Below are 22914 nucleotides of genomic sequence, written 5' to 3'. Positions count from 1 at the left end.
TGACAGATGTTCTATTTATGGTGCAATTAATGGATTAATCTCACCATATGTTGTAGTGTGTCATGGATTCATCCAATTTATGGCATGATAAAATGGAACACCGTTGTAGCTGGTTTGGATTGCACTTTAAAGATTGAAGGTGTAGCATGTGCCAGACCTGTGACTGCCCAGTGCCTAGTTCTGATTTCTGAGCTGAGCATTGGGATTGAGGACTGGGTCTCAGGGTTCAGGACATAGTTGCTCCCTGACCAAACCCTGTCCTCGGGCAGGAGACCTGAACCACGACCCAGGGCTGCCCTGTGCCGAATCCTAACTTGACACTCAGGGCTGCATCCAGACAAGCAGAAGATAAGCGCGGCCGTGTGTACGTGGCACCACAGATCCACGGGCAGTACCACACACTGCCCATTCAGGCGTTCCCTGCGCTGCAAGGTAGCAGTGTGGGGGGTTCTTTTGTTTGTCTGTTTGATCCTGGGGTCAAAACACATGCAAAAATAAATAACATTTTTTTGGGGCGGGCACATGGCACCCAAAACCAGAGCCTGGCTGGCTGGAGCCACACTTCAGCTGCCAGCCAGGCTCCAAGCAGAAGGATCGCCATGGCTGCAGCTGCCCGAGATCCCCAGGACCCAGCTAAGGCTGCTGGGGCAAACAGAGATGCTGATTTCAGCCTACCCTACTCCATGTGGGGTAACTTCCTGCACACCAGAGAGCGTGGGGCGTAGGTGTTCCCCAGGGACAAATAACAGCATAAAGGTGTGCTGCTGCCTTTTGTGCTGAGGGAAACAAACATCTATGTTTATGTGGGTGCAGCCGAGATGAGCATCAGGACTAAGTACAGGGCAGCCTTGCATTCTGGGACACAGTTGCCTCCTACCCAATTGCTGGCTTAGGCTGGGAATAGCCCCAGCTCTAAAAACCTGAGGCTGGAGAGAGGCACTTGGGTTTTGGGTACCCTAGGCTTTAAACAGTTGGGCTGCACGTACACAAGGCTGCTCACATGTCTTAGACCCAGGACTACCCTGTGCTTGACCTTGTCACTCAGCTGAGCTTTGGGACAGGCATGAGACAGCCCTAAGGTCCGAGACAAAACTGTTCCCCCTGCCCAGTCCCTGGGATCAGGGTATAATACAGACATGGAAGTATCAGAAATCCCTCAACTGCTACAGCTAGGATTGCTTTTTGCCCATCATGGCTACACCATATTAGCAGTCTACTAATACCGTCTGCTATTGCTCCCCCCATCATTTCCAAAATGACAAAACTCAGTTTATAGCAGATTATTTTAGTCTAAATATACAATTTTGGGCTATTAATAGCTATAAAATTTGGATAAAATGCATCTAGTTTCTCTGACTTGAATGCATTAAGCATGTCAAGTTTTGCTTCTGCCTTTGATGTGGTAAAACTTCTGTTTCTGTAACATCCTTTCCATTAAGTATCTTTGCTCCCATGTTCTACACTACTGCCCATACTGAAGACTGGGGGAAGTCCTCTTTTAGTTTTTGAATCATACCCAGATCATTTAAATCTCAATGCCCCCCCTCCTTTTATTACATTCGTTTCTTTGGGCTCTTGTTATGTATATGGTTAAAAAGAGTAAGAGTGTTGCTCCTTGTTTTAAATACTCTTGCAAAAAACTCAGCTTCCAGCTATTACCACACTCCTATAACTATACCTGCTGACTGCCAAGGTAGGGTACAGACATTCAGTTTCTGGAAGAAAAAGTCACCACTATCCTGGTAGAAACCAGGAGTCTGCATCCATTCAAGCTTTTTCTACTGGAGCAAAGAAAATGGAGATGCCAGGAAAACAACATCACAACAACAAAACAAGGTAGAAGACTACCTTGCACACTTTCCTCTGGGTTAAGTCCTCCTGGGGACCAGGAGAAATGGAGCTAGGGGAAAGGCTACCATCCCTTGCAGAATGCATGGGAGGCAACTACTCCTGCCCCTCCCATAGACCAAGAGGGGAAGGGAAGAACAGCTTGCAAGTTGCTCCCCACCCAATTCTTATTCTGAGGTTCTTGGAGTGAGAAGCAAGCAGGGGCCTTTACCCGGCTGCTCCTGTCCCCCTGGGAATGAGGTAACTGAAACAGCTCACACCTTTCCCCAAACTGCAGTGATTCTGGTCTCAGGAAGGTGCAAGGGAGAAGGGGTGATTGCAGGCTGAATGCCTGTTCTGCTGCGCCCCCTCCCCCCAAATCATTTCTATGGGTGGACATTTCCACCACTAAAATTAAATGCTTACAAGCAGCCTAAGATGTAGTTCTCTTTGTTAACGAGTCCTTCCCACATCCATTTTTGTAAGTTCTCTGCTTACACCTAATACCATTTCTGAGCCAATTATCCAAGCAATTAGTTCTGGAGCTCTTCTCTACAATATTGTTTTCTTTGCCTGGGATACACATTCCAGTTTTTGCACATTTGACTTGAAGGAATTTTAAGCCATCTCCCCTTGCAAATACTCAGGCTGTTTAGTCTTGCCAACTTCAATAACTAGCTCCTTTAAATTTTTCTTGAATTAGTTTCTTTAACGGTCCATGATAGATTCTTCTATACTTTTAGTGAGCAGGGACGACTAAGTCTACAGAGAGCATCACCTCTAGTTGTTTCAAGTACTTTTTGATGCGATTCAGTTCCACTGAATTCAATAATATCATTTTTATTTCCCCAAGATCTTCAATAGCATTAGGCCCTTACACTGGTAAGTGACTCTGTAAGAAGATAATTAGCTAGTGTCCGCCATGTACATGCATTTCTGTAACATACAAAATACAAATTGGCTTATTGCAAAATATCACAGCATTTAACTGTGCCGTCTATTGCCTGAATTTTCAAATGAAGGGAGTATTGAAAATCTTCTTAGAAGTCTTGGGGAGAAAAAAAAAATCGTAGTTAATTTTTAAATTGGGAACTCCTGTACTAGTAAAATACTGAGAACACAATATCCACATCACTTGTTTCACACAAAACATCAGCTACTGTATATAGCTATGACCAATTTCTCCAGAACACATGGCAAAGTGCTTCTATATAATTGAGTTTCAGAGCTCTTTAAGTCCTTCACTCAAGTCAACGCTGCTGGCTTACATTGGTTCTCCACTGTGAATGTATTCCCATAAAAGCTCCTCAGACAGGTCAGCAAATTTAACTTTTGTCTCTTCATAGAAGTCAGTGACTTCAGTCTCTAGGCGATTATCTAAAACATTAAAAACAAATTTGAAAGAAATTAGATTAAAAAGGATAAAACAGGTATCGGTGTTTTACCTTTAGCCTATACTGCACCAGACACTGTTTACCTGACAAAAAACTCACAACAAAAATTGAACTGCTCTTTTTAAGACATATACAGAGATGTTCCTAGAATTAATGGGAACAAGTAGGGAGAGGGGAGGGAGATAAGTGGACCTACATGAACTTAAGCGAGTCAAAAAAAGTCTAAATGAGTAGAACTCCACAACCTCTTCTGAGGGTTCACCTCACAGCATCTCTCTCTACCCAGAGAGGTCATTATTTGCCAAAATCTGGACAGTAGTAGCTTCTCCTTAAATGGGAGGCTTGCAGAATTCTGTTCTTGCATAACTACGGGTGGTTGCTGTACAGGTTTCCCTTGCTTTATGCAGGTTCTTCATGTGCGAATTTGCTCTTACGCGATGACCCTCTTGATACTAAAATTTGTTATGTGGGGTAAATTCACTCTTATGCAATCAGTGTTGTGAAAACCTGCAGACAGCTACTTTGTGTGGTGCATTGTGGGAGTGACACGCACCAAAGTAGTCTCCTGTGTGGATCTGTGCTCCTTGCTCGTGGTCTGTGATGCGTGATTCTGTAGTTGCCATCCCCATTATGGTAGTGCCCAGTACTTGTGTGTACTGTCTGCTGTTGGAAAGTACCAAAATTGTCTTGTAAAAAAGTGGTAGAAATGTGTCTGGGGGTCAATACAGTTGAGGTCTTGGAATATATCCCTATTTATTTCATAGTAAAGTGGTTCAAATCACATTCATGGCACATGTCCAACACCAAGTAAAAGAAATACAGGTTTCCCTCACTTTATGCTGTACATACGTTCCTGGAAAACACTGCAACTCAAATTCACCTAAAGGGAACCCACTTTACTATGTAATAAATAGGGATACGTTCCAAGACCTCAACTGTATCGACCCCCAGGCCCATTTCTACCACTTTTACAAGACAATTTTGGTACTTTCCAACAGCGGACAGTACACACAAGCACTGGGCACTACCATAATGGGGATGGCAACTACAGAATCACGCATCACAGACCACGAGCAAGGAGCACAGATCCACACAGGAGACTACTTTGGTGCGTGTCACTTCCACAATGCACCACGAAGTAGCTGTCTGCGGGTTTTCACAACACTGATTGCATAAGAGTGAATTTACCCCACATAAATTTTAGTATCAAGAGGGTCATCGCGTAAGAGCAAATTCGCACATGAAGAACCTGCATAAAGCAAGGGAAACCTGTACAGCAACCACCCTCTAACACCACAGATGTCATCAAAGACCCATTATATCCAAGAGGGTGCTATATAACTGCAGCTATGTGCATGTGCATACAACAGCTGCATAAAAGCAATTCGTCATCCAGTAGTCCCCACTGCCCAATTGCTTCCTTTTAAAAATGTAACATCCCCTCCCCCCTTTTAAACCTTGCCTCAGGCTGGTTTGTAGAGCTGGATGAGGGGGGTGGCGTTGTTGTTTTTTTGTCTGAGAGAGCCTACAAGTCTTACATATACTGGTATCAAACCAGGTTTTTATTTCTTAGGGCATATTGATTTCCTTTCCTTCCCTTACCACATCAATATCTTCCTTTCATTTGCAGTGCAGAACTCCAGCTAGCATTCTGGTAGCAGCAGAAGTTCCTTAGGCAAAATATACAAGAGAACTGCAGCATGAATCAAAGTGAGGAATTTTATCTAAGGCTGTAGTGAGTAATGAAAAATTTAAAAACATTTCCCAGAAAGCACCCTTGTTTGTTTGTAACCATCTGGTTAAAATAAATACTGCGCAGGTATTTATATAGTATTGATAACATACAAACAGAATATACACTTAAAAAATTTGACTGCTGTTTAAAGATAACAATTCAATAACTAGGCTTCTAATGACCCATGAACTGAAAAACTACAATGCTGTAAAAGGATCTTGTCGGCTTTAATATTTTGGGAAGTATATTCATTTGAGTATACAATATTTTAATTACATTCTACTGTGACTTATGAATTCATATTTTTAATGAATCTAATGTAATGCCCTCAATATTACAGGACTAGTCTTCCTTACATAGACAGTCATTACTAGTATTTTATACTGTTTGTAGTAATCCCTTCTAAGTTTGTGGTATGTTGTTAGACAGCACTCTTTCCTGCATCTGCACATTATATTCATAAGAGCACTGGCCTACGGACAAACTTGGGTTTTTTTTTGTTTTTGAAGATTAAAAAAACCAAACCCCAAAAACCACCACATTCATTCTACCGGGGGGGAGGGGGGGGGGACGGATGACAAAAAACTTCCTTAAGTGTTATACAGAATCTATAAAGAGAGAGAAAGAACAACATATTTGGTCAAAATGCAGTGATCTGATCCTCATAAAGGGAGTTTCACTAGTGAACGACCTTCTCAAATTTTTAGACCGAGTTGCAACCAAGGTGAGGGAGGAGAAGAAATCAAGCCATGGAACAATACAACACAGAACAATATATATAAAAAAAAAAAAGAGAGAATCCCTTATTGATCATTTTTTTTTGTTTTTTTGTTTTTTTGTGGTTTTTTTTTTTTTTTACTTACTTTACTGTGATGTTAAGCACAATATGGTCCCATTCCAGTCTTACAGAATTAATGGCTTAATACACTGCCTTTTATTTAATCTAGCACCCAAGCAGACTTATTTAAAAAGGACTACTATTAAAAAGAAAAACTACTATTAAAAAAGAAAAACCATTTCTATTAATTCTAACACTTAAGTAGTGAAAAAAAAAACTAGATAATCTTCATGTTATGTCTACTCTATGGAACCACAAGTCTCATAATAAGCCAAACAAACACAAACAAGAAATTAGCTATGGGCCAGATTCTACCACCTTTCATATGTTCTACAGGATCACACTCCCAAATCTAATCCAATACCCACAACAGTGAAGAGATATTCTTGTACATTCAGCAACACTAAAGTGACTACTGTGCCTCATACTCCTTTGATGAAAACTGTGCAAAATGTACCAAGTGTTAGCAATAAAAACCTAGGATTCTGGACTAGTCCAGCGATTGACACGACACCTCATTCGATGAGTGACAGAAAGGCTTTATTTACTACAAGTATTTAAAATCAAGTTAAGTGAGCCTAAACCAAATCAAAGTCCAGTAATTAGCTACAAGGTGATGATTTCTCACCAAACAGGCAACAAAGAGGCGGTTTGTTTCTCTTCAACTTCTACGGTAAGTCGGGCGCATCAGCAACTGGTATCAGAGAGATTTCTCACTCTTGAAGAGCACATGCTGTTTTACTGCCTTTTTATACTTTTAGTTTAGCATCTTCAAAACATTCTTTAGTTGTATAAATCAAGAGAGAGTCCCAAGCAGTAATTGACAGGAAAAAAACCTGCTCATTACTGGTTATCAGAAATTTTTAATGAGAATGAGTTACCTTCTTCGGTAAGAAGAGGTTATGCGGTTTGAAACGTATCAAGAAACTGATTAACAGCCAGGAAAACATACTAAAAATCAGGAGGGAGACATCTATTACATATGGAGAATGTCTCTTTCTGTACATAAACACGAGTTAGGAAATTTACCATACTAATTGATCAAGGACAGACATTTCATACGGTTACACACCAGACAACTAAGAGTCTGCTTGAAATCATTCTGAATATAGCAAGAAAAGCTGGAAGAGATATTTCATTATTCCTTCTTAGATGGCCTAGCCATGAACTCACATCCTCTTGCAATATGCAGTTAGCATTATTCTGTATTTTAACGTTTGAGAGTAGGCCCAAGCTTAGCATGAGTTTCAGAGTCATCGGAAAGTTTGTGTTTTAGTGGGGTTGCTTATTTAATCAACTGACACAAGGGAAGCAGAAACAGACCCTCTACCAAAAGACTCCAACCTCCCATTTAGACTATGAATGCCTACAAAATACTTGGACTTTCATAAAGTGTATCTCTACTCTGCAATTACCTTTACTGTTGCAATGAACAATAGCCACTCCTGTAAAGACACTGTGTTCCTTCCCACTCAGCCTGCAAGGAGGAAAAAAAATACAATTCAGGCAATAACTTTATGAAATCTGTCATCTGCAAAAGTCTTAATACAGAGATGCATTACTTATACCAAAGTCTGTTGCCCGGTGAAATAAGCAAGGCCTGGAAAACATTGAACAGCTCTATGATTTCCTATACAGATTACACAGGGCTTGGATTCATACCTCCTTCTCCCCTCAAAAAGGATTAAAAAAAATCCCACTATGGAAGGTTTTTGGAACCTTCCAAATCCAACACACAGGGTATGTCCCCACAAGCAGGAACATGTATTTCCCCAGGGACACGTAGCAGTGCCACTACTTGTCCCCAGAAAACAACCCTGCAAGCACACACTGGTATGTGAAGAGTTGCCCGGGGGTGAACAGGAGGCTGGGGTCAGCACATGAGCTGGCCCCAGCAGCCTTACCTAGGGTCCTGGGGGCCTCCCACAACTGCAGCAATCTGGGTACTCAAAGCCCAGCTGGCAGCCAGATCATAGTTCTGTCTGTCCAGGCTCTGGTTTTGGGTGGTGCACGCTGCAGCCACATGCACCATCCTGCTTTTTTTCTGGCATGGGTTTTTTAAATGCCAGGAATTCCCAGTATCCAAATTTTGCCATTGTGCTACAAATATGCAGAAGGGCAAACATGCACCATGTGCATTTCACAGTGCCTCAAAAGGCTCTGAGGTGTCACATACCACACATTCCTGGGTGCATCCCCACAAGCAGCGTCTCAAAGGGATAAATGCCTGCTGGCTCTTCAGGGGTTAAATAGCTGGTGATGTCAGTGTTTACAATGCCAGAAGAGATGCAACCATCCCACCAAACAGAAAAAACCCACGTTATAATTTCTGTAACCTAGGTTATACAATCTTTTTTTGTGCCAAGTAGTACATACCCTTCTACATGAGTGAGTATTCCCACATATTTCAAGTCAGCCTACTGACAGCAGGTTACCACTAAAAAGTCAGAAATTTATTTGTGGGGAACCCCAGAACCTCATGTTTCTCCCAGTGTACTGCCTCTTGTACCAAGGAACAGACCGAGGTTGCCCTGGAATAACTCCTTACCCCAAAAAGCATCTGTTCCACTGCCCTTATACTAGACCCCACAGCCACAGTAAGGAGTCTGACAGCTCCAGATTGTGAAAGAAATGTTAGGTCCCCCTTTACATATAAAGAGCTAGTGTGAATCATCTGAAAATACTCTTTCCATAAGCAGTCAGTAAAGAGACAAAAGAACAGAAAGATTTATTACACACAGAAGAAAGTTATCCAAGGAGTATTTCTGGCATTCAGCTAGTGATTCTGCCAGCCCTGGCTCCTGGAACTACTAAACCTCAAAGCCTGGGATCAAAAAGCCCATGATTCTCTCCTACTAGACTGTAAAGAACCTCCAGGACAGCCCCTAACATTATACTAGTTGCTTATGAGTCATCAGAAGCATCTGGTCTTTGAGACATCTGGTATTCCTCCAGTTGTAATGGCACATCTCCCTCAGATGCCTTTCATATGGAGGAGTTGATTTTCCCATTACAGGTAGACAACGCCTTGAGTGCCAACTCAGTAATGTCTCCTTCTGCCTGTATCCAGGAGGAGCAATCATCTTTAAATATACATCCTTAAGTTCCTCAAGTTCTTTGGTTAAACCATGTCCAAAACTATGAAGACGTACATAAACCACATAACAATCTACACAGTGATAGGCGAAGTAAGTAGATACAACATAACATGTTCTTTCCAACAAGAATACAGATACAGCATGTGTACAACAAAATATTTGTGAAACTTCATGGACCCCCAAAACGTAACTGGGATACAAATATCTTCACTCATTGCTAGGGGGCGATGCTTTTAAAATTAGGCTTGAGTTGGTGGCAGGGCAGTATGCAAAGCCAAACTTGTTCTGGAGAATAAAATCCTTTTACTATAAAACAACAACTGATAGACGTTTCTCAGGGAACACTGAGCATATACTTACACAACTGCCAATAAACTTAAAACAAGTAGCTAATCATTACGGCTACACTCCATAGATAAAAAACAAAAATGTATACTAATAATGCAATATTAGAAAAACAAATATGGAATACTTTAAGATCATCTTTGACACACTTATTAAAAACAAAAAAAAAACCCCAAAATATTACAATGAGTGGTGTTAAAGTCAATGAGATTACTTGAAAAATAAAGTATTACTCCATGTAAGAAAATCTGCAACTGGCCCTTTAAAAGTCTGTATGACTGATCATGATGGTTAGTTTACACACACCAAACAAGAATTTGTATTAATAATACTGGGAGAATATTAATCCTAGAAGGGATTAACTGGAACTAAAGTTTCAAGTATACTGACTGAATATCTATGTTTTTTAAAAGATGGTTTGGGGTGACAGTAATGTAAATCAGAGATAATCCAATTCTGATACACAAAAGATTTTGTAAAATCCACTGGGGGGGGGGGGGAGGCGAGGGGGGAGGAAGAGGAATTGGTTTTGTTTTGGGTTTAAGCATTATAACTGTTTTCTGACAATTTCCAAACAGATTTGGCATTATTTAAGAAAACAGTATGTATTAGTGGGGATGCACTTATCATCTGAAAATCATGAAAGAGTCTAGCTGGCATCCAATTTCCTGCTTACATCACTTTCTACTCTTCATCCTCCCCTTTGACCAACATGTTATTTGATAGAGCACCACCAAGTGGAGAAACTACAAAATAATCTCATCCAAACAAAATAATATAGTACTACAGAGTAAAGAATACCCAAAGCCCTACACCTTGTATTGTCTAGTGATTTGGTTCCCAATTTATTGAAAGTGATCAGATGAATCAGGTGCACTAAGTCAGTTTGCCACACAACAGAAGTCACCACCCATCATTCTTTAAGACAGAAATATTTCTTTTGTTTTAGAAATGGGAGAATGAAACATCTTAAAGAACATGACCTTTATCTTCTTATATACGCCTCCTACTTAATTTAGTATCACATTACTATTATCCAATTATGCCCAAGTTTAATATTCTCTGTTGTAATACATTTATGATTTTTTCATAAAACAGAATATTGATATAATAAAGTTACATAAATCATAACCGTCTCACTGTTGACAAGCAGCATAGAAGTGTTAGATGTTTGTTATGGTATATTTTGTGCAAGCCCTCCAAAATAAAAGCACACCAAGTTTTCATGCAAGGCAAAGTGGTTTTCTTCAGATAAAGTACAAATCTGAATTCTCCTTTAAGCATCAGAACAGGATAAACAAGCCAACATTAGAGAGAGATCAAATAATAACTACCGTCTTAGCTTATCACAGCTTCCGGGACTGTGTAATTAGTGCTTAAAAGTGGTAGTGGTGGCCTTAGGGGTGTTGGGGCCCTGGGCAAGAGTCATTTGGGACCCCTTAGAGGCTTTAATTTTGATGACCTACAAGCAAGTCAGGCATTTGTTGCAAAATTTTAGGGCCCCCTAAAATGTGGGGGCCCTGGGCAGTCCCACAGTTTGCTCTCCCCCAAGGCCACCACTGAAAATGGCAACAAACTTTTTAATGAAACAGCTTGTAAATGCAAGAGAAAGAGGCTCCAAAATGGAGTGCATGGCATTGTTAAAACTTAAGGGATCAAAGTGTTCCACGGAGATGAATGGAGGCCCGAGATTACTGGAAAGATTCCAAGAATTGAGAGGAATAAAGTATAACAAGGTAAGCCAAAGAGAAAAAAAAAAAATTGCTCTTGGCTAAAGTATAATAAAAATACAGAACGTTTCAAATCAGAGATTTTGCCAATATACAGAAGAATACAAGTTCCTGATTAGCTTTCTCCAAATTCCTCACAAACACCAACTCTGTATCCAAGAGAAAGCAAGGGTCAAACAACTAAACATCTGCTTCATTTTAAGAGCTTATAATAGAGTAGGAGAACAGTAAAGACAGGAAGAAACTACACTAGTTGAGATTTTGAAAGGTCAGTTAGGAGGGTCAAAATAATGATCACTATATACACCATAACTCAAAAAACCTCCTTTAACATATTAATACTTTGTGATAATGCAAGTGGTAAGTATTACATATCTGCATGCATGAGTTTAGAGAATCTGCACATCTACAACTGCTTTTCAAAGCATTATTTTGAATAGCCCAACTCATTTAACAGCCTATTGAAAGCTACAAACCTTGACAGCATCCTGTATGCATCTTGTTTATCAACTGGTTTCTCCAGAATGTGTTCATCAACAGTCTGAAATGGAAAGACAAAAGTTCTCCCTCTCTGCTGAAACTGTGCTTAAACAGGTTTAATTCCATGGCATTACCCAGCCCTCTAAGCAATATCAGCCAACTAAAAACTTGTCAACAAACCTTGGAGAAGTAAGCCCCCCTGACCCTCCCCCTTTTTTGAAAATATAAAGTGGATATCAGTGCAAGCTTATTTTCCTTCTTCTGGCAGTTAGATCTGTAAGGGTGAGAGGATAATTTAGCCTCTACTGATATTGTCCTGCCTCCTGAGGCAACCAGTAAAAGAAAAAAAGTGCCACTTAAATGGCACTGCTAGACAGCCACCACAGGACACTGAGCATCATCCTCATTTCCCTATGTACACAACAGTCTCATAACCAAGTGCCTCTCCCCAAATACAGTGCTCAATATGGATTATGGAATAGAAGTCTCAAAAAAAATTCAGGTGGGGACCTACTCTGTCACTTGGTATTAGAAAGTATACAAGAAAGATAATGTAAAACTGGAAGAGAAGGGAAGGAAAAATTGAGTTTTGAGTCATTCATGTGCACCACAAGTGGGAAAAAAAAAACAAAACAGAATTCTTACCACAATAGTGTCTGCTCCTATGACAATATCTGGAGTTCTAAGGTGTTTCTAGAAAGGTAGAGAGAAAATATTTCTAAAAACAAACAAAAACAAACAAAAAAAAAAGGATTGCAAATCCACAACGTAAAACTGCGTTAAAGATAGTGATTCATATACCATCCATGAGAAGGACCAGTGGTTTACTCTCCCACATTATTTACAGATGTGCAAGCATTTTTCTATGGAGGAGGTCTGGACAGGTGTAACCAAGACCAGTATTTTACCTACAGGAAGTTATTGGCAAGAAGTACATAAAGCAAAGTGCTCAATTTGAGCCTCGGGGCTCATGTGGAGTTTCAGGATGGGCAGTAGAAAAATCAAATATTTTTTTCCGTAAGCCAAGTAGACTGCAAGTCACTAAGAGAGTAAAAGTTGGGGTCCTCACAATTCCAGTCATGTTTGAAACCAGAATTGTCGATTAGGTACATATCACTAGCACAATGCTCAGTCACCCAAATTTAAATATAAAAAACTCACAACAAACAGAAGTCTGGAGCTATAGGTTCCTCCCCACCCCTTCTTCTTTCCCTCTCTTGAACTGCAAGCTGTTTTTGTAGTCCAGTTCTGTTTTGCTTTCCTATACTTCATTTTGTTAATTCAAATACTAGCCCTATGATTTGCCAGATTAAGGCTAAACATAGCTAGGACTTGCATTTACTTATTTGAGATGGACACAACTCTAGATATAATATACTGTTTAAAACAGCTTGCTTTTATAAAATGAAGAGGATCTAGACTAACTATTAAAGTAGAAATAAAGAATATATCTGCTAGGAAGAATACAGCCAAGTCTGGAAAATAGTAACTATGGTTTAATATAAAGCAGCAGTAGTATTTTAAAATTTTGCAAGTTTTAACTAGAAATTTTGCAATTAAAAGTCCACTATCTGCTAACACAGCATACAGATCACCCAAAAAGAATGAGACATAAACAAGTACTATCTGAGTAACCGTTTACCATGGAGATATTGCAATATTTGCTCTGAGAAACCATGTAATTTGGCAACAGGGTTTATTTAAAGTTTTCAGCATCCCCAAGTTGACCCCCTCCAAAAGGGTCAATGAACCACTATTCCTATCTTCCAGGATAAAGGTCATCAAGGATATGTTGCCAAGTCCAGCAGGATATGACGTTCTGTAATCAGGTTTTCCAATTAGCTGGACTTCAGACTAGGTCATGGCACAGAAATAGCCACATTTGCTGGCTGATCATATTACAGGGTAATGGATCAAATCAAATATCCATAGCAATGCCATCCCAGGGTGTTGTTGCCTTCACTATGGAAGTTTACAGAGGGATAGACCAAGGTGTCTTTGCTCACTGTTGTGAGAAGGGAGGGCAAATGTTAGTTTTTCCCCTTCATTTATGAAGGCTTAGACTGCTCACTCTTGTTACATCTCTTATTCAATATTTCAAGACACTGAGGAACTAGGTATATTGTCAACATGTCTTCTGTGGGACCTAAATGAAACTGCATCTCTAATCATCAAGTACCTGAAAGAGACCACCACACAATCTGATGGTTTTAAAACTTAAACCAATTGGTCGTAGGCTCTTGAAAAGAACGGACAATTACACCTCTGCAAAAACAGCAGCAGACACTCTACAAGCTGAAGGCATTGCATTTCCTCCTGCAAAGACCAATCTATTTCAGGTAGTAATTGTCAGCAGCTACATGCAGGAAAAATATCAGTCCACCTTAAAATGAGTCAAGTGCGCTTTGCTCTGAACTTATCAATGTATTCAATTTAATAATAGCTACAACACCCACCTCACAAAAGTTGATTACTGAAATAAATGACTTACTACATGCATTCTATTTGCCACTTCAAGTGCCTTCTGCTTTGCTGTTTCTATTGCATACTTATAAGGGGTTGCAAAAGATGACTTCTCAAGTGTCTCTTTAAACCACGATGGAACCACCTCAAATCGGAGGCCCTACATGATAGAAAGTAAAAATAGAACAGTGAGCCTCACTCCAGTATATTAGAGGGAACCTGCAAAAGCAAGAAATTTAATGGGTGGAATAAATATGGTTTTTGCTTCGTTTTGTTGTTGTTTAAAGTAGTACTTAATCAAGAAGTATTAATAGTAAGAGAGAGCTGCATAGAAGCTAAAATAAATTTACCTGAGAAATAGTACAGAAAGCCTTCTGGTTTACCATGTTAAAGGTCAACTATAGATTGCCAAGCATCTTTAAAAATACAGATACATTTAAAAAAAAAAATATTATTACTAGTTTTTCTTTACTACTACAAATCTACTGAGAATTTCACAGTCCAATACAAACATTGTAAGTTTTACTCTTTAAGTCAGCAGAATGGTTTGTTTATTTTTTCTTATTTTATAAGCAATGTCCATTGCGTCAGCAATAGTCAGTAACACCGTTGTAAATTAAACTTTCAATAAGCAAACAGCTTCATATAAAAGTCAAGAAATACCACCCAGGAAAGCATTCAGCTTTACATTTGGTGTGCATGCAGTCTTTTTACTTCTATCACCTATTTATTTAAGCATATGCACAAAATACCTCTTCTGGTAGGATCTTCTGACATCTACCTGTATAAGATTTGTGTTCTTTCCAATTAAATTACATCTGTTTTATGGCCTTTATTGAGCATTTCTTTAGCCTCATGTATTCATCTGTGCAAAAGGTATTTTTACACAAGTTTTATAGTACATCCTTTAATGGAAACGGGGATCCAAAATATAGCAAACATTCATAATAACTAGATCACATACATGTAGCTTTATCACAGCAACCTGCTCCCCTTCACAAGTTTCTTCCTTGAGTCTGTAGCTTTGAGGCAAGATTTAATCTTGTTTTACTAATGACTTCAGTAGAAGCAAGACTGCACTCAAGAGACTTAAATCATTGTATGTACCAATTCTGTCACTACTTCAGTTCATCCATTTCTTCCTAACTTACTCTCATATCCCTTTTCATCCCCATGTATAATGTACATTCCAGCATTTCTTCCACCAAGTATACTAATGAGCCATCTTGCTTAGATGGATACAGCAGTTTACAAATGCATGTATCCCATGTAACCTCCCTAACTCAGGGTCTTCCCAATGAGTCTCTATTTGTTCCTTTTACACCATAAAGGCTGCTGCTTCAGTGTGTTTTTCAAAGTACTATGTACTTTGAGACTACTTTAAAAAAAAAGTAATATAAACTGTGGTGGATTGTCTTTCTTAATTATTACTTATGACACTTCACCTGAAGTCGCATTCATTTTCAGGTGATCCCCAGAGGCAATAAGAGTATCTTTAGCACCAGAGGCATAAATCCTTAACACACTAAAGAATCGTTAACCACCATATCCTATTAAATTATAAAAGTATTGTTTCAGCAAGTCTGGGACTTGCACTATTTTGCAACAGTAATTATTCCAGCAGTGACAAGACTATATGACTGGTCCTTTCATTCATTCATCTATTTTGCTGTATTACCCAAAGGTTAATAAGCGTATGGGATACATTATCAAATAGATAGCAAAGAGCAAAACAAGGTTGGAGAGAGAAACTTGGTTTTAGAGAAGAGATGATTGAGGGGCAGGGGCATAAAAACCCACAAAAACCAACCACATTAAAACACACCCTCCCCCCAAAAGGACTGAGGAAAAGCATATATTTATTGGAAGTGTTGACATATACACTCCTAAAAATGTAAAACTAGACCAGCAATTAATGTTTCTTCTTGCCTACCATCTCGCAGGTTACAGCAGCAATCACGATGTGCTCACCAGGATGCTTGATGGGTTCAAATATGAAAATGAGAGTAAGTACTACAGCACTGTATAACTAACATGAAAAGGGTTCCCCCCTCACCCCAGCCCCGGGATTCCAACCCATAGCAATACAAAACTAGTTTACTGTGTCACATCTTTAAGTGCAAAGAATCATAAATCTACCCATTAACACTAACTAATGGGTCCAGTCAGTCATTACCACCTATTATGGACCTGGCATCTTATTTTCTACCTTCACACATTTCACCGACTACAGGTTATACAAGTGACTGGCTCAGAAGATCCCTCTCCCCTCTGGCCTGGCAGCTCAGATCAAGACTGTCCTGCTGATAATGCACCTGCTCCCTTGACCCAACAGGCTCCATATGTTGCACTTTGGGCCCCGAGAACCCCAGACCTGCACAATTCCCAGAGCTTCCTTCCTGATAGGATCACAGAGAGGTTTAGCTGGCAAGGACCTCCAGGAGGTCATCTAAATTCCACTCCACACCCCTGCTTGAGGCAGGATCATCCCTATCTAAACCATCCTATATAGATCCATAATTGAAATGCCTTTAAAAAAAACAAACAAACAAAAAACAAACAAACAAAAAAAACTACCATCAACCCTGAAACAACATTGCAAGACAGTAATGTAACCAGCCACAGGTAAAAGCAGGAAGAATACAGCATCCTGCTTCTGTAAAAGGTTGTCAAGAGATCTCAGGTGGAGAGCTACTCCCTGGCTATAAAATCAAAAAGCCCTCACAGTCCTTACCATTCTGACCACAGGGTAAAATGCCTTCCTGACACTAAGCAGAGGAGCAACAGACCCTCTAGCCTGGAACTTGCAGCTTTAAGTCCCAGTAGGAGCACTGGGACACCCAAGGGCAGATTTGGGGGGGGGGCAGGGAGAAAGGAAGAGCAATACACTTGCACCTCCCTCCCATTTCTGCTCCACCCAAAGTTTAAAACCTGGTAGTAGCAGCAGCATTTCTAGACCAATAGAGCCGAGGGAGCTACTTCACTTCATGCCTCATAACCATCTACCTGATCCCTTCTAAACTCTTCCACAGGTGTTAGGTTATCATATTTCCAGGATAAAAAGAGGACACCAGGGCTGGGGGAGTGGGGGGGAAGCCAGCACCTTGCCCACTGCACCCAGTCCCAGGCATCCAAGCTGCTCATGCCCAGGAAAAGTGGAGGCAAAGCAAAAAACACAGGACATTTGCCCACATTATAAAAACCCTCCTAGACATGAGGAGAGGGGGCCCAAAAAAGAGGACATGCCCTGGAAAACCTGGATATATGGTAACCCTAACAGTTAAGGCCTCTTTCTCCTGTTTCAGGGTCTGGGTGTATGCCTAGTCAAGCTAGCCTTTCTTTTGCAGCTCTGCTGTCTGCTAGCCTCTCCAGGCCACACAGCTCTTATTTCACAGCGCTGCAGACTGGTTATAAGCAATCCCAATGAAGGCAGAATGGTTGTGGCTTCCATGCAAACCCAGTCCCACAGCCGATTAATAAAGCTTCTAGCTTCTTTTTAACTGGAGAAAAATAAGCGTTGTGCTAGGGCCTTGTCGCACACGAGTTTCAGGCAGCTCTTCACCCCTGGACCGCCTTGCACCTGGACGTTGGGAACTGGCCTTAAGTCCTCGAAGTGACACCGCTCCCGGCAGATTTCGCTCGGACCCGGCGTACCCAGCTTGTGCTGCTGGGCGAGAGCAGGCCGCAGCTTACTGCATTTCCCAACCCCAGAAGCGGGCCGCGAGAATATACACGAAAGGGTCAGCAACCAACTTTGAAAACGGATCCTCCTTTAAAGGACAACAACGTGGACGGGGGGGGGGGGTTGCCAGCTGCCGGGCAGGGGGCACTCACCACGTTGCAGAGGATCTCCTGCCGGCGGGGGGAGGCGCTGGCCAGCACCACCCGCTTGCTGCCCAGCTTCCCCAGCACCGGCTTCAGCGCCATGCCCGCCAACTGGCCGGACGGGCCAAGCTAGGCAACGCGGGGGCTGAGCGCGTTTATACGGCGCCGGGATGAGTCCCCCCGGCTGCGGCTACTCCGCCCCAGACTCCCGCGGCGCCTGACTGCCCGCATGCGCACGCGCTGTGCAGCCCTACACGCGCTCGCTGCCTGCATCAGCGCGTGCTGCACGTATTTACGTGTGTGTGTGTGTGTGTGTGTGTGTGTGTGTGTGTGTGTGTGTGTGTGAGAGAGAGATAGACATCTACCTTTCTCACACACACACACACACACACACACACACACACACACACATTTCATATACACATATACACTCTCCCTCCCATCTAAATCCTCCAAATACATTGGCATGGATTTTCAACAGCTGGAGAATATTAACCTTCTTCAGTACCTAGCCCAAATGCCTTGCCTGTTTGCAGACAACTGTGGGAAGTTATCATAGTCCATATAGATACACCTCGGTAGAAATTCTTTAGAAACATGAGATAACCTGCAGAAATAAGCAGGGAAATGATGCATTTAAAAAAAAAATCCCCACAACACACTGTGCAAATGCCTTGTATAGTGTTTAGACATACAGAAAAAAAAATGAGAAGTGTGCAAATGTATAACCATTTTTCTTTACAGGAATGAGACAGACATTTTGAATGAGGTGTTCTAGATATTATTATCTATAATTCCTTGTAGGCCAGTCTGTGACCTCACCTCTGAGCTGTTGATAATTACTAACAGGTCATCCCACGACAATGAGCCAAATTATTCTTATAAAATAATTTAATTAATTCAGAGATTTTAAGGTTCAGGGAGACATTTGAGATAGGCGAATGCTTTTACACTGAGATAGCCTAAATTAACACAACTCTTGCGAGAGCTTAAAGTTGTGGGGCAGAAACCACCATTACCTGCACAAGGGTGCAAAGTGCAACACCTCTCCGTATACCTCCAACTAATGACGATGATGTTTCAAAGAGACTTTGCAGAAATATATTCACAGTATATTTCAGTTGGCAGTTGTGGGTTCGCATGAAGGAATTAAGAACTGTCAGGAGCTTGAGTTTTCTAACAACTCACAGAAGTCTAAGTTGATGCTGAGATGTACTGGCATAACAGTAGCAGCATGGGTCCCACAGTGGGTGCTGCCTGTACCACAGCTGCGGTGGGTGCCGTGTACAGTGCATGTCCTAGGCCCAGTGCATAGGGTTGGTCTGGTGGCATGTGGGTCTGCTGAGACTCGGGTAGTGCTAGAGTCTGGGCAATGGGGCTCTGCGGGCTGAATCTGGCCCTCAAACCACATTTTTGACACCCCTCAAATAAGGCAAGCAATTTCCCCCCCCCCTTTGTCTACTCCTGTTTGTCATCTATCCTCTTGATTTGCAGTAGGATTTTTTTTGCTTTAAAAAACAAACAAACAAAAAAAAAAATCATGCAGGTAGTTGAGTTCCTATGCATTCTGGAAGTCTGTCTCATAAAAATGCAGACACCTCATACAAATAGAGAAGGTAACTGAAAGACTATAATTTCTCTGGTAACAAAAACAGATAGTTTACAGAGGTTCCTTTAGGTGAAAATCAGGAGGAATTTTGCCTTTATTATGTTTTGTCTATTGCTTTAATTTTGAAAAAGGGCATAGCTTCTAACCTTTTTTGTGCTACTTTGACATATTTTGTCCAGAAAAGGGTTGTATATTTAAGTGCACTACGAATGCAAAAAGTAACAAATAAAAACATTTTAAAGCCCCCCCCCCCCCCCCCCCGTTAATCTACCTAGCTGCTAAGTTACTTACGAAGGTCTACAAGTAGCAAAGTTCAAAAAATTCTTTGTGAACAAGCCAAGCAATATCACAAGTAAGCTAACACAGGAGGTGATGTGACAGGTAATCATTATAAACCACTCAATGGCAAATTTTCAGAAGTTAGAGGAATAAGTATAAGTCTCCATGAGTTGACTGAGATGAAGAACAATGACACTAGTAGTTATCAGAAAAGTACCTGTCTAGGCTGGCTGAGCTGGTCAAAGTTTAGCTTGTCCAAGGTTAGTTATGAAACTGTTGACTTTTTCAAATGCCTACTGTATTTTTAAAAAACAGAGTAAGAATTGGAGCTCTGAACTGCAGAGGTTTATCTTGTATCCTAAGATCTGTTATTTTAGTTCTATATTCCTGCTTTCTCATCTATGTTCTCACACCCGCCTCGTCTGTAAAGTGAGAGGATCAAGTTCTACTCTCATCTACAGCAGTATGGATTCAGAATAAATTTCTCCAGTTTAAATTTTCAGTTGTGTCACGGCAGGGTCCTTCAGGAGGGCCGTGATCTCCTTGAGGTCCCTCGCGCCGTGTCAAGGCGGGCCCAAGGGCACCCTCTAATTCTCGCCCGCCATGTCTTGTTGGAAAATGTAATAGGGAGGCTGCCTTGTGTCTTCCTTGGGCACGGCTACTCGGGACCTCTGTCCCCGCGGTTCTTCCGGACCCCCTGGGGGTCTCCCAATATAATGGGCGCTTCCCAGACACCCTAGCCTTATGGGCTATGCGTGGCTCCAACCTCCCATGATACCACGCCCCAAGCCTCGCAGATGGGATGGACGTTGTCCGGTCACAATACACTTATGCCCACTCTTGGGCCTTCTCTACAACAAGCTAGTCCCCTCTGGGACGTCCTCTCTGGCCACCGGTCTTTTGGGCCCACCACACTACCACCATCTCTGGTACGGGCTCACCGCGCTGCTATCCCCTTTTGCCAGGGACAACTGCAGCACCTTGCCCCTGTCCTGGGGTGCTGTGCCACTAACCCCTTCCATCGGGGTCCACCGCAGCACCCTGCCCTGGGTTTTCCTGCGGTGCAGGCCTATCACCGGGTCCACCACGCCCGTCCTGGGCTTCTTAAATATTGCCCCTCTTGGGCTCCTCAATATCACCCCGCTCTAGGGCTCCTCAGTAATCACCCCTCCCTGGGGCTGGGGTCTCTGCACCCTGCAAGTGATGCCCTTGCTGGCGTCTGCTGTGCCCGTCCTGGGCTTCCTAATATGGCGCTCCCCCTCTCTGGGGCTCGCCGCACCCACCTTGGGCATCTCAATGCTGCCCCGCTCTGGGGCTGGGGTCTACGTACCCCGCACACAACCCGGGGTCTCTGTTCCCCGCCCGCAACCCACTGGTTGCGCTCCTCGCCACCAGTTGCGCCTTCATTGGCGCACAAGCTGCGCCTTCCCTAGCGCTGGGTTCCCATACCACTGGGATACCTATGAGAATTATGCGCCTTCTTGGCGCTAGACTGCGCCCTCACTGGCGCTAGGGCACCCTACCCCTATGGGGGTCCCTATGAGGCCTCCTCCAACCCCTACAGCCTCACCCAAGCCTCTGGTATAATAAACAACCACAACACATACTGCAAGCCTCCTGGCTACAACTAAAACTTATGGCACCTAGCCACTACAAAGTAAGCCGCCTGGCTATAACCTAGCACCATTACTCCAACCTTCGGAGCTCTCATGAGCTGTACTGGCCATCGGGCTTCTACCCATCTCTCGGCCGAGGGAGCTCCTGCCTCTCCAGCTGCTGGCAGGGAACTGCCAGCTTGGCTTCAGCCCTGGGCTTTATAAGGGCCAGGCCCTGCCCCCTACAGGCAGCTGGCTCCCCTTAGTTGCTCCAGCAACCCGCAGCTGCGCTTGTTATCCTGGCAACCCTCAGCTGGGCTCGTTATGACATGCCAGGGCTCTCTCTCCCTGGCAGTTTCTCCTCTTTAGGAGCAGGAGCACCGAGGTGCCCTGCGACAAGTTGCTTTACTCAGATATACTGTCTCTGTCACGGCGGGGTCCTCGCGGAGGGCCGTGATCTCCTTGAGGCCCTCTCACCGCGCTACTCCGGCCCGAGGGCACCCTCCATGTCTTGATCGAATATGTAGTAGGGAGGCTGCCTTGTGTTTCCTCGGGCCTGTCAGCTCCTGGACCCCTCGTGGGTCTCCCCGTACAATGGGCGCTACCCAAGCGTCCTAGCCTTATGGGCTATGCGTGGCTCCTACCTCCCCTGATACCACGCCCCAAGCCTCGCGGATGTAAAGGACGTTGTCCGGTCTGTCTCTCTACTGTGGCCCACCCTGGGCTCCCTCTCTCATGCCCAGCCTCTTGCTGGGACTCTCGTCTGGCCCACTCTGGGCCTCCCCTGCCGGTGTGGTTCCGCTTCGGGACTCTCTAGCGGGCCTCCGGTCCTATGGGCCAACCGCACGGATACCCTCTCTGACTCTGGCTCCCCGCGCTGCTACTCCCCGTCTTCTCAGGGGCAATCGCAGCGCCCTGCCTTGGTCTGAGGGGGATTGCCGCACTAGCCTGCGGCCGGGCTCACTATGCCCGTGCGCCCACACTAGGCTACTCAATAATACACAAGGGCGTTCCCCCTCTCTGGGGGGCTCGCCGCACCCACACTGGGCTACTCAATAAAACACAATGGCATTCCCCCTCTCTGGGGCTCGCCGCGCCCACACTGGGCTACTCAATAAAACACAATGGCATTCCCCCTCTCTGGGGCTCGCCGCGCCCACACTGGGCTACTCAACAACATACAAGGGTGTTCCCCCTCTCTGGGGGCTCACCGCACCCACACTGGGCTACTCAGTAATACCGCCCCTTTCCTGGGGCCGGGGGCTATGTTCCCCCCACACGCAATCCGGGGTCTCGGTCCCCGTCCACAACTTACGGGTTGCGCCCGCGACCCACTGGCCGCGCTCCTCGCCGCCAGCTGCTTGCGCAGTGGTGTGCGAGCTGCGCCTTCAGGGTCTATGTTCCCCCACACGCAATCCGGGGTCTCGGTCCCCATCCACAACTTACGGGTTGCGCCCGCGACCCACTGGCCGCGCTCCTCGCCCCCAGTTGCTCACGCACTGGCGTGCGAGTAATTGAGGCCTCGTCCAACCCCTACAGCCTCGCCCAAGCCTCCGGGTGTAATAATACAAACACAAAGCAAAACCACAAGCCCCTAGGCTGTAACACAAATGCAAGCCGCCTGGCCATAACTCCTCATCTTAGCTCAAGCCTCCAGGGCTATCATGAGCTGTACTTGCAACTTAGGCTCCTTCCC

At 43.4% G+C, this 22914-nt stretch overlaps 1 protein-coding gene across 7 annotated transcripts in view; it reads right to left on the bottom strand.

Moving 5' to 3' along the window:
* The window catches only part of ASMTL (acetylserotonin O-methyltransferase like), a 54406-nt gene extending 33014 nt beyond the window's left edge, over window positions 1-21392 (bottom strand). Inside the window, exons 1-7 of one of the 7 annotated variants that reach the window (XM_059720941.1) lie at window positions 21320-21392; window positions 19841-19919; window positions 13939-14070; window positions 12093-12140; window positions 11444-11508; window positions 7210-7271; window positions 3096-3204 (exon numbers count right to left, since the gene is read on the bottom strand). In XM_059720941.1, coding sequence (XP_059576924.1) covers window positions 3096-3204; window positions 7210-7271; window positions 11444-11508; window positions 12093-12140; window positions 13939-13947 — 293 coding nt within the window. In that variant the 5' untranslated portion in view covers window positions 13948-14070; window positions 19841-19919; window positions 21320-21392. Of the gene's footprint in view, window positions 1-3095; window positions 3205-7209; window positions 7272-11443; window positions 11509-12092; window positions 12141-13938; window positions 14071-15843; window positions 15889-17744; window positions 17977-19840; window positions 19920-21319 lie in introns of those variants that run through there. The other 6 variants (XM_019485428.2, XM_019485429.2, XM_006269058.4 and 3 more) reach the window with 6 other exon arrangements.
* Window positions 21393-22914: the final 1522 nt, after the last annotated feature.

This window comes from Alligator mississippiensis, chromosome 1 (assembly GCF_030867095.1).
Source record: "Alligator mississippiensis isolate rAllMis1 chromosome 1, rAllMis1, whole genome shotgun sequence".
Classification (NCBI taxonomy): domain Eukaryota; kingdom Metazoa; phylum Chordata; order Crocodylia; family Alligatoridae; genus Alligator; species Alligator mississippiensis.
This window is presented reverse-complemented; position numbering and strand designations above follow the sequence as displayed.